This window comes from Fulmarus glacialis, unplaced genomic scaffold (genome assembly GCF_000690835.1).
Source record: "Fulmarus glacialis isolate BGI_N327 unplaced genomic scaffold, ASM69083v1 scaffold1328, whole genome shotgun sequence".
Classification (NCBI taxonomy): Eukaryota; Metazoa; Chordata; class Aves; order Procellariiformes; family Procellariidae; genus Fulmarus; species Fulmarus glacialis.
Window position 1 is genome coordinate 1 of NW_009227369.1, and position 17,393 is coordinate 17,393.

A 17,393-nucleotide genomic window follows, 5' to 3' on the forward strand; every position below is an offset into this window, starting at 1 on the left:
GAGGTGGGTGTTGGTCTCTCCTTCCAAGTTACAAGCAACAGGTCAAGAGGAAATGGCCTCAAGTTGCGCCAGGGGAGGTTTAGATTGGATATTAGGAAAAATTTCTTCACCAAAAGGGTTGTCAAGCATTAGAACAGGCTGCCCAAGGAAATAGTTACCAACCCTGGAGGAATTGGAAGTTTTTGAGTCACCATCCAGGAGGTATTTAAAAGACATGTAGATGTGGTGCCTAGGGACATGGTTTAGTGGTGGACTTGGCAGTGCTAGGTTAACGGTTGGACTCGATAATCTTAAAGGTCTTTTTCCAACCTAAACGGTTCTATGATTCTATTCTATAAATCAGAAGAGAACCCTTACAGAAGGGAACACAAGGCTCAATGGTTTTCAGAAGATGCTTTGCTGAGAAAGGCAAAATTTTTTGAAATTGCTTTCAAAAACATACCCATCGTAGGCTCCACTAACAATCCTCTTATTGTCGAACCTGATGCATCGAACCAGTTCTTCATGGCCTTCTAATACTCTTAAACAGGCACCGCATTCAATGTCCCATAGCCTTAAGAGAACAGAGGACAAAGTCTTTGAGTACTTCAGGTTCAGCACTGTCCCTTAGCCTCACATGCAGTGATTTAAGCACACTACTGAATGGTTTTCTGTGGGAGATATCACATAATTTGCTTAAAAAGGCATGAGAACCATGAGATGTTCCTTGAATGCAATTCACAGATAAGTTCGTGTTGCAGCTGCAGTATATAAAATTAACCTAGTCATTCAAAATTACATACAAGTAAAGGCTGGATACATGTTGAGTTATCTTGGGAAACTTTAATACACTTTTTTCTATTCTGCATAAACCAATGATTAGAGGTTCAGAAAGTAATTAAGAAAACCAGTGACCAACGTCTTCCTCATCTCTCCAAGCAGAAGACAAGGTGATAAACTATAGCAATAGATAAGAAGTTTTGTTTACCTTTGACATAAACCTCAGTGTCCCACTTTTTCACAGGGATGTGATATGTTTACTCTCACACTGAGTTAAGTTTCATTCATATGTCATCTGCTCCAATAGCAAGACATACCATGGATGTTTTGAACATGCAGCAGTGCAGGACAGCATCAAAGGTCAGGGAAATCCTATTTTCACATGTGCAAATGTACACTGTTACATACCGATAGCAGCTTGTGGGCACCCACCTAATGGTATTGTCTGAAGATCCACTGACAACTAGTCGATCCCTGTACTGGAGGCATGCAATGCCACGCTTGTGCCCATTTAGAGTACGAACAAACTCGCAAGTACTTGTACTCCAGACCTGTGAAACATGGGATAAATGCCCCTCTGAGAATTATGCCCAAACAAGATTTTTGGATTTCAATAGAAGCCGTTATGAATTCATAAACAGAACAGGTCTGAGGCTGACCTTTGCTGGACAGTGGAATGAAAATGCGCATAGTATTTTTATGGGCAAAGAGTGGGTACATGGCATTAATGGAAGGCTGGCGCCATGGGGACCTAGCAGTGACAAGAACCACGAGCACCGCTATTGCACATCGAGTCAATGAGAAAAGTTGGGGGGTTGCATATAAAATATTTTCAGGTGGTAGAGACTTCCCCAAATGATTTGAAAAACTTGATTACACTTGAATATCTTTGTAAGTTAGTAATCATTTTTAAAAGTGGAAGTTATCACACACAAAAACCCCACATCTTTTTTTTACCACAGAAATTGCTAGCAATCTACTAGTAAGAGAAGGTCAAAACCGTGGCCTAGAGAAGCTTGGTGGCTGCTTCTTTCTTAACATTAAATGATTCAATCAACTTTGCCCATTTTTAATGAACTGTAATTGAAGTTGTAACATAGAGTATCTAGTGGCTCATTTTCCAACACAGAGTGCAGCAGGATCTTTGGCAGATATTTGGACATGAAACTGCCAAGAGCTTTTTGGCACAGTCCAAGGTAGCTCTGGTTCTAGAGAGGGAAGGGTGGAAACGCCTTTGTTATATTAATACACTCTGGGTAACTCAAATCTTCTGGTATGTAATAGTCTTCAAATACAGCCTCTTAATTCTTCAAACATGGCAAAGTCTGGTTGAGCTGCTGGGAAGGCGTGGTGAGGAAAGGCAACTGCTGATAAATTTCACGTCTGGAACAGGACTGCCAATTGAAATAAAAAATACCGCTTGGAAAAAGGCACAAAATGTGCCACATTTAACAAACAAACCGATCTTGAGACGAGTTCAAACAGCAAATGGGCTTTACTTTTTTGCAATTGTATGACAGAAGCCACAAAAATGTTATGAGCCTAGTTATGCACATAAAGACATTAGCAGCTAGCAAGAGGAAGCAGCTCTCAAATGGTAAAGAAAAAGGCGCAGAACTGCCTATGAGCACCTTGGCTATTCAGAATTGAGTAACACTCAGAAGCTTTTCTGGCTTGGTTGGCACACACATTTAGATCAGAGCTCTGCCAACTTACTTTAATGGTCCTGTCACCTGACGCTGACACAATATACTTGTCATCGAAGTCTACCACGTTAACGGCAGCACGATGGCCAACTAAGACACGGCGCAGGGTGATGTCAGTAGGTGATGCCATATCCCAAACAGCAATTGACCTGTCCTTTGAGCATGTCACCATTAAGCCGTTACTGAACCTCAAATGAAGCACTGCCTCGTTGTGATGAATCAACGTGTTCAGAACTTCACCTGTATTTACATCCCAAACTCTGCAAAAAAAAAAGAATTTTATTCCAAATGAAGGATGATGGCTATGATGGATAAAGCGTGAACATGCACATGTCTGCTACTGTTTCTAATGGAGAGCTCTCTGGTTGCTTAACACCTCTTAGGGCTTGGGAAAGGCAGGAAGACAGCAACTAGGGAAGTATCCTAGTTCATGTCTCAGACTCACGAGCAACAATTAACAGCAGCGAACAATTAGGCCAGGAAATGCCTAAGTTGGGACCACTGCTAAGAGAAAGGGCTGCTTAACAATGACCACAATTCTATAACTCTTCCAGGATGACTAAAACCTGTATGATGTATACATTGATGGAACAGACCAAAAAAAATACTATCCAATATGATTTTTTCAGTTTTACACCGTTCATTCAGATTTAGCACATGCCAGTAGCAACTGGGATGTATCACCCTCCAGGGCTACCCACTAGCTTTCATGAAGTGAAAAATCACTACTTAATTTATACTACCTGATGGGTGTTATGATCAGTTCTTAATTTTTTAGAAGTTTTCTAGAGATTGACATTAGTATACCAATGCAAGACACCAGAAGGAGACAAGGCCCTTCCACTGAACTGTATCTGAGCATCTTTGTTGGACATCTACTGATCATTGAATTCATACAGGAATTTAAACTCCGTAACATTAAAATTGCTGTCAGGTAAGTGCTCCATATATACCAAGTACCCTTTCATTAATAGTCATAATTAAGAGATGTCAGAAGGCAGTACAAGAAACCCTAAATTAGGAAATTATTGTATAGTTGGCCATCAGCCATTCTACAACTTCAGGATATGCCTTGAATCATGCAGGTCACATTCCTTCAAAATTCTTAACACTAAAAAAACGAGACTGAGATTTGGAAAAACATTTATTGAATGCGTTGCTTTGCCAAGTGTGAATATCTTGAATGTGATAATATATCACATTCATATGAGGGATGTTTTCTGATATTTGCAGATTATTGTAAATATGCCTAGTGCAAAAACTTAACACTCACCTCACTGTAGAATCTGAAGATCCAGTTACAATGACTCTTTCATCATACTGCAGACAAAGAACTGAGCCAGTATGTCCTGTTAATACTTTCAAACATTCCAAGCTTGTTTTGTCCCAAATCTGTTAAAAATAAGAAATATAAATGGCTTATCAAGAACACGGATCCAAGACTTGAACATTGCCGCAACAGAGAAGGAAGGAAGAAAACTGGAGATAGCAGAAAAAATCCATGGGCAGTTAGCCTGTCCAAACAGTGGGCCTGTTCTCCCTTTTAGCTTCAGGAAGTCTCCTTGATGCAAGTGTTTGACAAGAACAGTGAAATAACCAATGATCACAAAAAGATAAAAGGAAAGGAAATGTTTTGTGAAAGGAAATGCCATGGATGATTAGCATGAAAGCAATCTATTAGCATAAAAGCAAAATACTAGCAATGACAAGAGACACAACTAAGGACAGTGGCAAATGCAGTCTTCATTCATGTTATGTGGACTCTGACTTCACAAGCCTTTCTTTGTAGTCAGCAGTATCCATCTCCTGGCTGGCAGTCCCCAAAGTTTCTAGAGCAAAGTGCAGGTGAGAACTTCGCAGGGTTACAGAAGACATCCCGTCCTCATAAACCCTGCACAGATAAATACTGTCCCATGAAGAGACAAGAGAAATCATCAAGGAGCTACCTTTCCAAGGCAGAATTACCCACTTACCTCTACGGAAAAGACTGAAAAAAGTATTTACCTTAATGGAGTTATCTCGTAGGCCACTGATAATCTTTTCATCATCATACTGTAAACAGTAGACACCTTTGCTGTTTTCAGAGCGGCACTGAATTCTTTGCAAATTATGTCGCCCACATCGCCAGTTAGATTCTATAGTCTAACAAGAGGGGAAACAATCAGGAGCTAGGCGTGAGGCTGCATGCTTGAGCATGACTATTCCAACACATACACAGCAATCTTTCCACTTTTACATATGCCATCCTTAAATCTGAAGTAGATAAAACTTAAATTATCTTTTCTTCCCCCCCCAATAAAAATACACAAAACACAATGAATTAGAAATAGGACTTTTATAATTTGTCATGACAAAAGCTGGTTTTAGTGGTGAAAATCAACTACCCTTAATGAGAATTTCCAAAGGAGCCATTAGAGAGACACATTTCATAACAATTCAGTTCCCCCCTATATTTACATGACCATCTGACATAAGCTGCAAAGATTAAACCAGGAGCTCGTATGGGTGCCGTGTTCAGCCTCACCTGAGTAACTAACATTACAGAACCGCTGCGTCCAACGGGAGGTTATGGGAGTTCTTGGACCTTTCCTTCCCCTACCCAGTCATTTCACCTATTAACTGTTGTTACGCATCTTAGAAAGGGATTTTGACATATGAAAGCCTCCTCTAAGAACCTTAAAATCTGATAAAAATAAAACTGAATAGGGACTGTAAGATTTCAAATAATCCAAACTTACTTTTTTCCACCCTTAAAATCTGTGGAAGTGTAATTCTCAGCATCTTCATTCTGAGAGATATTTTTAAGGAAAGAGACCTGACACACCTTAAAAAGCCACAAACCATTTCATAGCAGAACCAGGATGACTTCCATGTTTTAATCAGCTTTATTACTTGTAAGACAACCAATGTTGGTTTCAAAGAAATGTAAAATTCTGGATAGGAAGTTTGTAACAACAATCATAAGAGAATCCGTGCACAGAACTCCAGGCCAACACCTGCAGTACCTAGACAGGCTGGGATGCTTTCCGTCTTAGAATCATAGCATAGGCACCAGAACAGGCTATTTATTTAGCTATTTCCCTGGGATCCCCCTCCAAATACTGCATGGAAACCTGGGGAGAGGGTGATCGACTATCAGTTTGTTTAGAGAAGCGTATTATAACCAAATCCTAACTTTCAAAGCAATAGCACGCACCTCTGCAGCTCCTCCAAGACTCGAAAACAACTGAAATGCTTATTAAAGACAAAAGTGCAGTGCTACTATGACGTCCCAATTCTAGGAAAACACGTCTGCTCCAAGGGAAAACTCTAGCCTACCACTTTGTTTTCCACACATTTGCTCCTTCAATTGTCTCCCATTATGAAATCTGGAGAGAATTATACACAGTCATAATACAAACCTGATGTGCCCCAGGAATCTGTCTAAATCATAAGTACTAAGAGATGCTTCTAGAGGAGCATGCTGACAAGTTATTCATCTCCTCTCATTCTCTTCCAATTTGGTGGGGAAGTTAATGAAATTAAGATAGCAAGTCATCTGTCAGTTTGGGATCAGCTTTTCTGGCCAGCTAGCGCGCTGCTGATTGTCAGACTGGGAACTGGGCTTAAAACGTTCAAATTGACACTGCGCTGGTTCAGCCTTGGACTCCTGCCTTGAAGGTAGCAGACTCGCTCAGCATGGGATGGAGGTTTTGAGGAGGAAGGACAGGCAATTCTCAAGCTTTATCTGAAGATTTATCATCTGGGCTAGGAGGGCAGAACTGCAACACATTAACTCCTTTGCTGCTACAGAGGTGACTCTCGGAAACAGGAGAGGATTTTAGACATTAACAGCACAAACCAATGTAATTACAGATCTGAAGGCAAGATATTTAAAAATGCAATACTAACACAGGACATAGGAGAGACACAGGAGAGAAAACATGACAATTAGAGTTACCCAATTTAAATAGTTTTAGAAACCATGTATGTTCAGACATTCAACTCTAAGAAGTCTAAGGGAGAGTTTCATTCTTGGAAAGGTCTGAAATAAGCAGCTGCACATAACACACACCGGATTACTCTAGCTGCCGAGTGCTCAAACATCATTCGAGCACTTTCACACTTCAGCTTCCTGCGACAGCGATTACCAATAGCTACAGAATACATTAAGAACACCACAAATGAGAAATTTTGCTTGTAACAGTTTCCTAAACAAAACAGCAGTCAGTAAAAGTATGCTCACCAGACATTCAGGACACTAGCTGGCTTAATTCTCAGAAGTTCACTATAGGAAGCTACTTAATAAGCTCCCTGTGAGAAAATGTTGGCTTCAAATAAAAGAAGCTGAAGTATTATTTATATCTATGTGAAGGCAGGATAAAGCAGTAAGTCATATGCAGGTGCACATTTTAATTCTGTGAATAGATGTCATTTCACTTAGACATTATACGGTGTGGCTACTGTGGGAAAATACTTCATGTTTTTCGAGAACTTGTAAAATCCCCTTACACTGCGTAAATTTTCAATATGCTGGGAAAGTAGCCACAATACACAGAGAATATACAGCAGCATTTCAATTGGCAATAGAGTGAAAACAGATGTGTACGTATAGAGAAATAACATTATTTTAGATGACTAAATACGGCTGAGTGGGTGGGCAACCTGGAGGACCCTCTGAAAAAGAACCTATTTAATACAATATTGGCAACCACATTAAAGCTTCTTGCTATAGGAAATTTCTGGTTGTTACTGAATAGTGCAGTTAGTAAAAGTCTTCATCTGCAACCTCCTTCCAGGAGATATCTTAATAAACTCTGTACACGCCGAGTAGGTAGGTAGGCCTGCACGTACAAGGGGCGAGGGAGAAACTGCTATGTTTTACGGACTGTTACAAGCATCAGGGAGTCAATGCTGAAGAGACCCATGGTTTATTTCCATATTTATGGTACCAAACCTAATACTAACATACGCAACACCCACCACTGTATTTTCTACAGATCCCCCTCAAAGACTCCCAAGACAACTGCCTCTAAACTTGGTTTTCACAATTAAAAGCAAGATGTTGCAGAACACTATCTCCTTAGTTCACACATGTAAAAAAAAGGTTTCTCACACTTTTCTAAAAGCTCACTAGAGCAATAGCAGCAAGTAGCTGACAAATGCTGTATAACCAACAAAATCTGGACATAAAAGGGATAAAGACCAAGCACGAAGCCAAAGCATCTGCCACAGCAGGAGAGCCATTTGGCAGCTGAAGAAATGCATAAATGGATAAAAAAGGCATTTAGAGAGAAAAGTACACATAGAAAATAGCCCAAGATGCAGAGGTATAGCCAAGCTTGACCATGCCAGAATATATTCTCTGGTACAAAGATGCACAGTAAAAAAAGATGCAATTAATCTGGATTAACAGTTGGAACATTTACTATACATTGGAAGTGTTAAGGATAATCTACTAGGAAAAGGGTTTTTTCCCGTTTGATAATGTACACTGTGTTCAGCTCCTTGGCTAAAAATTGCATTTTTATCCTTGTGAATGTTATTGCAGAGTAAGTGGGTTTATCTTAATCCCATAAACCAAGGAGTTTCTGTTCCCTCCGAATACACAATTCTCCTGCAGGACAAATGGGGCAGAAAAAAGAAAAAGGAACCTAGACATCTGTTACTTATGTAGGGATTTCTCCTGAAGCATTAGGCATTTACGCCAGGGGCAGTTAAAATCCAAACCCTTGTTATTCACATGCTTTCTTCTAAGAGAAGAAAGAAAATCCTTCCTGACTCTGGCAGAGGACAGGCAAAAGCAAATGAACTTATGTCATCGGGGTGGAAAGGGCTTAATATTTCATTCATTATGAAGTTAAGAGGGTTTGATAAGCAAAGACAAAATGACAGCTTGGCCATGGTACCAGGCTCCCTGCATCTCTAAGGTCTTTCCTCTCTCAGATTCTCTGAGGATGCTACAATCATTAGGGGGGCAAAAAAAGCATCAAGCTCTTGAAGGATACTGATCCCCTAGATCCTGGCTTGAGTCTGGAATTCACTGTTGGGTTAGACAGTGAGGGCCAAAGAGCTTTTGTAGTCTCTATATCAGCCTGAAGAAGAAAGACTACGTGATACTTATTACCTAGAAGGCTTGAACTGGTCCTCAAGAAGAATCTGCAGAGAACTAGCTGTCCTGTCATTACCACAACAGCACAAACCACAAGATTTCTGACCACACAGGGATGACTGCCTCACAGCAACAGATGACAAAATGTGCCAGCAGCAAAGCCTCCTTCCAAAGCACCCCGTGGAGGGATAAAAACCCTGCAAGTAAAGAGCATCACCATCTTTCTTGTGAGTGTCATCACCTCTAAAACCCACTATTAAGGAGTTAAGTGCTGGTGGTAGGCATGTAGCAGCAAAGATAGCTAGAAATTCAAAGACCACAAGAACTGGATCAGCACTGGGGCGGGTACTGTACATGAACAGCAATGAAATCTCTGTGCCAAAACAGCATGGCAGAAAAAGTACTTGCAATGCATCCAACATCCCCTTCATAAAACACCTCCTCCTCAGACCAGCTGCATAGTGGAAGTGATGAATGAGAAAATAATGTGGTCAGTAAGCTCTACAGAGCTTACATCTCAACGGAGTAGCTGAAGAGTTTTGGCTGAAGGCATGGTGCACCTAATTACACATTCACTAAGACGTGAGCATATTGTCACCTGAGCCAGTAAACATGTCCTGGGAAGAAAGCAGCAGGGTATACAGATGTCCATACCAACATCTTGAACATAAATTGGCACTGCTGTTAGAAGAGAGAACACCAAGTGCTGCAAACCATCCACCACCACACCTTGCCATTTATTATCCTACATTTACCATTAAGCATATTGCCTTCCCCTATTAATTCTCTTACCCCAGTCAATGAAAAAGCTGAACCAACATGATTCATGCTACACTACAGGACTCAGAAGAGTGCTTAGATTTGGATTTTACTCTCAAGATGCTTTGAAACGTAGAAGGCAGCAGCTATACAACTGAGAGCTGCATGACACTGTGTCCCTCATATGAGAGCTCTTTAGTGTTTAAGGTAAAATTTATACAGTACTGATCTGAAAACGTAGGCACTACTGCTTGTCAAAAGAATTTGCGCTTTCCACTACCAAGAATTCTTCATATTTTAGATTATTCACAATTAAAGCTAAGTGAAAGTCCAGAAGAAAAGAAAAAGTTATATGGAAGAAATTGTTGCCATGTTACGTGGGAAGAGGTAGTAAACAGTACCATAGTAAACAAATGCAAGGAAGTAAACCTAAGCAAGTATTAATTCAAAACAGCAATCAACTCATTTTTGGTATTTACCTCATTTCATGCAAACAGAAAAGCCAAGTAAGAATAAAAACCATCTTCATGAAGAATCACAGAAGCAAGACTAACAAATAGAGAAATAGGGATTCACTATACCCCACTAACATATAACATACGCTAATTTTTATACATGTGTAACTATATATCTAAAATTCAGCGTGCATTTGTTTCATAAAAGCAGAAAGGCCCACTTTCACAAAAAAAAAAAGGGGGGGGCGGGGGAAGACGACACAACTTCCAATAACTGAAAAGTGGGCTTCTGGCTGGATTTATAAAAATCACAGGATACTCAGGCTATGTTTTGAGGAACAGTCCGAAATTAAAGCAGGGCCAAAAAGCTAGGAGTGTAGTACTGACAGCCACTCCACGTCTGAGCACTACATGGGCTTTCAGATCAGTTTGGGGTAAAATATCACTTTTAGTATGAATTCCACGACCAAAAGAAAAGCCATAAACAGCAAAGTCCAAAAATCTAAACAACTCTAGAGAAAAAGGAATTGGAAGCTTTTCCTAGCAAGTGTTACAATTAAATAATGATTTTTTGGCAGAATTCGAGACCTAAAAATTAAGCTCCTAATGTTTACAGCTGCTTAGGTAAGATCAAAATGTGGACAATATAAATTGATGAAGTGTTGTCTCTTTCTGCATGCGATTGATCCAATATGTACGCAGCTGCTCAAATGTCCACCAAGCAAAACTATTCCCGAGTCTCACTGCGGCTTTGCTGAACCCTTTTTAAAGCTACATTTAAAAAGAACAGATCGACCTTACGATGCTGAGTGAGATAAATCTGGAGTGGAATATGCTAATGTCCTACAGAGGAAGAGGAGACGACTTGCAGAAACTGCATTAAAGGCCACTGACCTACAAGGAATATAGGAAATCACTCTGGGAGAAAGCTGACAGTATAATAGTGACCATTTCATCACGCATGAAGAAAAGACAGCATGTTCTCTAAGTGTCAAAATGGTGTTATACACCAGACAGATTAGGCAAATCAGATAAAAAAGGCAACATAAACTGAAGTTTCAGACCTAAATAACAGTAATTCAGCATTAGGACTATCTTACTGCCCAGGATGGTGGTGGTGACTGGTTTGTTGATGGAGACAGAAGATGAGGCAGGAAATGAGAGACTGATTACTCCCACGTAAATGAAATGTAGCATCGTGTCCCCGTGCTCTACCCCATTCATCTGTTACTGGATGCTGTCAAGAGACAGGATGCTGTGCTAGATCTTTGATCTGACGGTACAGTTGTTCTGTTTCCCCAGGGAGGGAATAAAGAATCCTCTCAACTCCTACTCAGGAGAACCCGTAACAGGAGGATGCAGATGAACAAAGCAGTCCCTCTCCCCTGAAAGGTCTGTCTTCTCTATCAAGCACTTCTGCAAACACAGCTACAAAGCATGAGATCCCAAAAGAGATACAAGGGCAGCATCTGATGAAGGAAACCTTTTTCATCTCTGCAGCTGCAGTGATCACAGTAACACCCACGGATGATCTCGCTGGTTTTCTCTTAAAGGATCCCCATTTCCACCAACTTCCATCAACTAGGTCTAACACACTTAAGAGACAGTAAAATGTCAAGCTTTCAGGTTATGATGCAACATCAAAATATACTAACTTTAAATGGACCAAAGCGATAGAGGAGAAGTACAGCTATCTGGAGAGGAAATCTTAAAAATACAAGCCAACAGCAATGAAAACAGAGAGAGGCCCTCTGAGGCACTTCAATGACACATGCATCTGGACTATACACAACACCTGACAAAGGACAATGCTGCTGAAAAACAAAATTATTGCACCTTTTAGGTTCCATTGGAGACAATAACTAAGTTTATGCCTAACACCATAAAAATACAAAGTTATATTTAAACAGGTACTTATCAGGCCCTACCAGAGCACAGGGGCATTCGAAGTACTCAAACAGGAACAATGAATCCTTCTTTCAAATCTGCAGAAGACAAACGGCAGCCTTTTATGCCTGTTTGTGAAAAAAGTAGGTGTGATGTGGGCAAAGTGAACAAAAAAAGCCAAGTCAAGGATCTGTCCCATGCTAGGGGCATCTGAAAGGAGTCTTCTGCCCTGTTCAGACGTGAGAGCCAAAACCTGTGCTGAGCACCACAAGAACTTTGTCCCTGCCACTCAAAAGCCTCTTCTTTCCATGGCCAGTTTCATTTTTAAGAAACGTCTTTTGGAAAGTGCCTGTGGAGTAGCGATTTCAAAGGCTGGCTGAAAAAATTTCTAGGCGTATAATGCTGACCAGATTCTCCACACACATGCACATAAAATTCCTCCAGCATCCTAATTAGAACAGTACTAAACAAACCCATTTCCCTCAGAAATTATACACTGCAACTTTCATAAACAAGATCTCCCAATGTTGGCAGTGACTTAGGGGGAGAGCTGACTTTTCCCCCTTTTCAAATTTTCCCAAGGCTTTAAAATTTCAGTTCCAGTCCTAAAATCTGAACTTTTTCAAAATTCAGAACACCACATGGTATTTATCTGATGGCCCGGCACCACATTTTCCTAAAGTCTTCAGCAAAATCACATTTTAATTCTCATCTTAATTAGGTGGACCTACGTCTCCATGGAAACAAGATGAGGGCACTTGCCATGTGCCTAAAGATAAGGGGAACATTTATGAAGTAAGTCTTCTCAACCCATCACAAGAAATAGATACTTGTGCTAATCCTGAGGGGAAAACAGAATAGTTGGCCAAGCTTCACAAATAATATGGAAAAAATCCAGGGACTTGGGGTTCTGGAATCAGCAGTATTAAACTTCCCATCCTGGCAATGTGCCGATTAACACAGTCCCATTAAAACAGGTGACCTTCCCCACAACACTTTAGGACTGCACCCAGGCACAGGATACCAACCAGATCATCTCCATAAACAAGGTCTTGCAAACCCAGGTTCACTTTTCTAGGATAAGCCCCAAATCAGGTTTTCCCTTTAAAAAAGCTCCTAAAGAAGCCTGGCAATTCAACATCTGACTTGGAGACATTTAAAATCACTGGACCACCTCTTGTGAAATGAAACCTAATTAAATATTTGGCTTCACAGTGGAGGTGGAAAGTAACCACCTCTTTCCAAGAATTTGGTTTCAGATCACTAAATGTCCTCTTATTTTCAAATCCAATGATTTCAGAAGTGACATTATGTTCCTAAAATGTGTTTGGCATGAAATAAACAGATATTGGCACTCATAAATTTTCAGAGAGGCAAGGGAACCTCACTTTGCCAAATCATTGCCTGTATTACCTTGCAGCTAACAACACTTTGTGGTTACATGGACTTTTGACTCAAAATGCAAATAGAGCCCAAGGGAAAGAATTCAAATTTGCTATTTATCATTCCTCATTTTTCCTTCCAATTGTTAATTCAGGTTTTGGATTACTTTTCAAATTCTGTCCGTCAATCCAAAGGAGAGAGCGCATTCTCCTTTGAGCTTATCTCTACCCACAATCCAATTCAGTACCAGCTGCAGTAAATTAATAACTCTTATAATTAGAAACAGTCTAGCAGAATTTAGTTAATCTTTGTGCTCCACAGGTAAAATACTGAATGACAAATTTGTGTGTTACATCAAATATATTTTACCATATTAAAAAATCAAGTCCTTTGGACACAAGATAAATTTCTTATAAAAATACTTCTATCATTATACAAATGCTAATATGGTAGTCTTTGGCTCATCACTAGCTCCCTAAACTCTGACCCTCTGACAGAAACAGGAAGATCTTATTAAAGGTCCAGGCAAATATTTGAAGAAAAAACATTTTGGTACGCAGAGATACAAAATTCTTCATCACAGCTAAGATGAAAGCCTTGTTTAAGAGCTTCTGCACATTGCTTTGAAAAATGAAGGAATGGGAAAAGTATGAAACTGAGGGAGAGCATGATTTTAGGCTTAAAAACAGAATAAAGGGAGGAAAGTTAAGAAGTGCGCCTAATCTTATAGCTAAGTTTTGTTGTTACTGTTACTCACCATCTACATTTTTAAACAGTGTTAAAAGCTTCTTTTGATAGTCCTTTAGGGAAGCAATTTGTGAAAAGTGCTTTAAAGGGTGATTTATTAGAAAAATTATAATAGACTTTTGGAGGTGGAAGAATTATTGGACCCTTGACTATTAGCAGAAACACTAACCCCACTCCAGGTTGGAAACCTGGAAAACAGCAGTATTTCAGAAGGCTTGAAGGAAAATATGTAAACAGGGAAAAAATTGACGTGGCACAATACCCCCATCCTTCTGCCTTCCCCCTCCAGTTCAGCAATTTCGAAGAAACAGGAGTGGGAAATGCGCCGCCTGTATAAACCGAGCAGTGATGATTCTGGAAGTAGCCATTAGTTTTCAAAGAGAGACTTCACCACTCTAGAAGACCAGACAAAGATGCATTTCCTTCCTGAATTTGGGCAAACAGAGGCGTACACTTACTTTTGCTAAAGTGCAGTTCAGAGGCAAGAGCCCAGAGGTGACAGGTCCTGGCTCCTTTCAGCTTTACTGCTCTACCAAAGTATCCATGGGCCATGGACACAGCACTGAGGGAAGCTGCAAAGACCTTAAATTCTACCCCAAGTGACTGACAACCACTAACAACCAAAGGTTTTTCATAGGTTTATAGACACAAGCATGGAATGAAAAGTACAGAATTACAGGAATTCTGCTTCTCTATTCTTGCCTCCCTCCATCTGAGTTTGAGACACACAGGAGTTTCCCGCATGCCCCAGTAATATTTAACATCGTTAAGGATATAAGCATTACATAGAAACCATGGAAATCATATGTAAAAGTAGCTGGATTGCCAGGCAGTTTGGAATGGGCAGAAACTATGGCAACAGCTTACAGTTTACTCTTTGTACACCGCAGAAAAGACAACTCTTTTCCCACACTCATTACTCACGTTACTATTTTTAAGTACTAGTGGTATGGCATGTTTTACATACAGCACGCTCTACTGTTCCAGCGCCATCTCAAAGCTTGACACGAGATAACCCCTTACTCTGCATATTCTACATTTATCACATCATCCACCTGAGCATTATATAATGAAAAATAAAAATTTATGAGTTGAAACTCTGAAAGAAAGTTAGGGTTCAAAAGAGTATTATAAAACTGTGTTTCCTGACTTCCAAACACTGATGCATTTTCTATCCATATTGAATACATAAGCCCTTACTTTTCAGGCAGTGCAGTGCAAATTTTTCTTCTAATTTCAGGGTTTAATGTATTTAGTGTTATCTTAATGAAATTCAGTTTTTCAAGAAACATGTTCATTACTATGATACATTTTTAGTGGCATACTCCTTCCCCACTCCCAGATATTGAGAGACTGAAAATTTTTACATTTAATGTATTAGCAACAAGCGAAGCCTGAGGGTTTTGGTTTTTTCCTGCTTATTTCATACTAACAAAAACTGTCCAATTCAGGAGCTTCGTTTCTGTGCATTGTACTAGCACATCTATGGCAACTAGAGAATGAAAGTATTAAATAGCAGATTGTGACAGTTCAAAGGCTGAATGGCCTCGGAACATCTCTAAGGAACACTCCCATCTCTAATAATAATAATTCCTATACAAATGTTCCACTTACACCTAAACAAATGAGTTTCAGAAAAATAACTTAAAAATCTGAATTATAATAATGCTGAACTCCTTCAGTGTTCTACTCAAAGTGTTCATCTCAAAGGTCATCTTTTCACCCATTTTCGTTACCGAACAGTGCCAGAATTTTGCAGAAAGCAAGAAAATATCACATTAAGAGTTCTCTTTAATCCCATGGGCTTCTTAGGATTGCAATATCACTCTGTCGTTCCTTATAGTGAGTAGACATCTCCCTTCAAATAATAAAATGTGTATCATTCAGCTCACAAGTAAATATCAAGTTTGATCTTATTTTGCCTAGGCTACATTTCATGCTTGGTTCTTTATCTTTAAATGTTTATAAATTGTGTAGCAAGGGTTATAAAAAAATATTTGAAAATTGGATTATGTTTTCCAGCAGATACATTTTACAGATAGGTTGAGAGTTCTGAATAATTTTGTTTACTGCGTGCCAAGCAAGAAAAACTCACATTTGCCATAGCAGAATGACTCCATTAGTTCACATCTGTCTTAAACATCAAAACACGTGTTTCCCCACTAATGAATTTCAGACCAATAATTTCACATCCATCACGTGGTTGAAATAAATCCATTACAGTCTGTGGTGTAACTTAAAGAGTTTTGTGGTGGGTACACAGCAAACTGAGCGAGACAGATTTTCTGCTGGTAGGCAGAATACCCAAGATGATCCTGATTTATCAGAAACATTTTAAAATAAGTGAGCAAGCCCAACTTTGTAACTCTTAAACAAGATAAGCAAAATTTTATATCAAAGAAAAGAATAGTCATTTCTACAGTCTTTTTACCACCAATACCCCTACTGTGTTTATCATTGTAGGACTGATTGTTCTCATCAAACCACTCGAGGGGGAAAAAGAATCCCATACCTGAAGAAAGCTGTATTTGCAGCAGTGACTGATTTAGAAGTAGTAAGTTACTAAATGAGCAACATCTTAAATGATTGGCGTTTAAGGCGTTAACCCTCAGATCACTTTGTAAGTGAGTGTCACTGATATATTAGAACATTCAGCAATACGTGGAATTGTCTTGGAGTAGTAAGTTTCCTAAACCAGCTATTTTATTAAAATCCACAGTCCCAGAAGAGTTCAAAAAATCTTTAAACGCAAAAAAGATGGTGTTAACACTTAAAGTAACACGTTAATGCATGTACTGTGGCAGTAAGTTGCTGAGGGTATTTTTTACATTGTCTGAGGAGCCAGAGCTCACAAAGTAGTAGTGATGCAGATACGTATGATATGCTTCGTTGCTCCAACATGCACCATCTTTGAAACACCAACAATATGCAACATTATTTCTCCTGCAGGTATTATATATCAGAAAACGTACCTCTATATCCTGTATTATCTTGGGGTATAAGGACCTGTAAAATGAATTTGGGGGGCCATCTGTTGGTCTGTTTTTAAACAGGTACTGATCCCTAGAAAGAACCAGAGAGATATTTTTCAATTTACCACAAAGAATCCAAACTTCAAAGGAATTCAAAATCTGCACAGAACAAAACCTTATGACATATTCTCACAGAATACTTGTAAGAATTTTTAGTATTGCTGTTATAACCCTTGTGACTTTACAATTTGAGAGCTGTATTTAAAATGTCCAAGACTAAAAAGATAAGAGGTATTTTCCTTATGGTTTTCCAAATTAGTGTTCACTGCTTCATAAGGCTTTTAGCCAGCAGGGTGTCATCCTCTTGCTCTTTACAACATGCCTTGCATTTTCTTAGGCACACCACTAGAGAGCACAGAAAAGCAGGTTTCTAAAGCAGAACACTTCGTCTCTTCAGACACTCATAAAGGATAGAAAAACTCCATTGCCATAAACATAAATGGTTTCTCTCTGAGAGAGGCTTCTGCAGCCCAATCAGCTATTTTACATTTTAAGCAAAAAAAAAAAAGTTTAATTGGAAATACTTCACTCAAGAAAAAGCCCTGCAAAACATGTTTTTTGTGAGCTGATTCTA

At 39.4% G+C, this 17,393-nt stretch overlaps 1 protein-coding gene across 1 annotated transcript in view; it reads right to left on the minus strand.

The window, feature by feature from the left end:
* Nucleotides 1–442: 442 nt before the first annotated feature.
* The window catches only part of LOC104069585 (F-box/WD repeat-containing protein 11), a gene marked incomplete at its 3' end in the record, with an annotated part of 50,667 nt that continues 33,716 nt past the window's right edge, over nucleotides 443–17,393 (minus strand). The window contains exons 5-10 of the mRNA XM_009583108.1: nucleotides 16,760–16,850; nucleotides 4,470–4,607; nucleotides 3,739–3,857; nucleotides 2,476–2,725; nucleotides 1,192–1,310; nucleotides 443–553 (exon numbers count right to left, since the gene is read on the minus strand). Of these exons, the coding sequence (XP_009581403.1) occupies nucleotides 443–553; nucleotides 1,192–1,310; nucleotides 2,476–2,725; nucleotides 3,739–3,857; nucleotides 4,470–4,607; nucleotides 16,760–16,850 (828 nt within the window). The remainder of the gene's footprint in view (nucleotides 554–1,191; nucleotides 1,311–2,475; nucleotides 2,726–3,738; nucleotides 3,858–4,469; nucleotides 4,608–16,759; nucleotides 16,851–17,393) is intronic.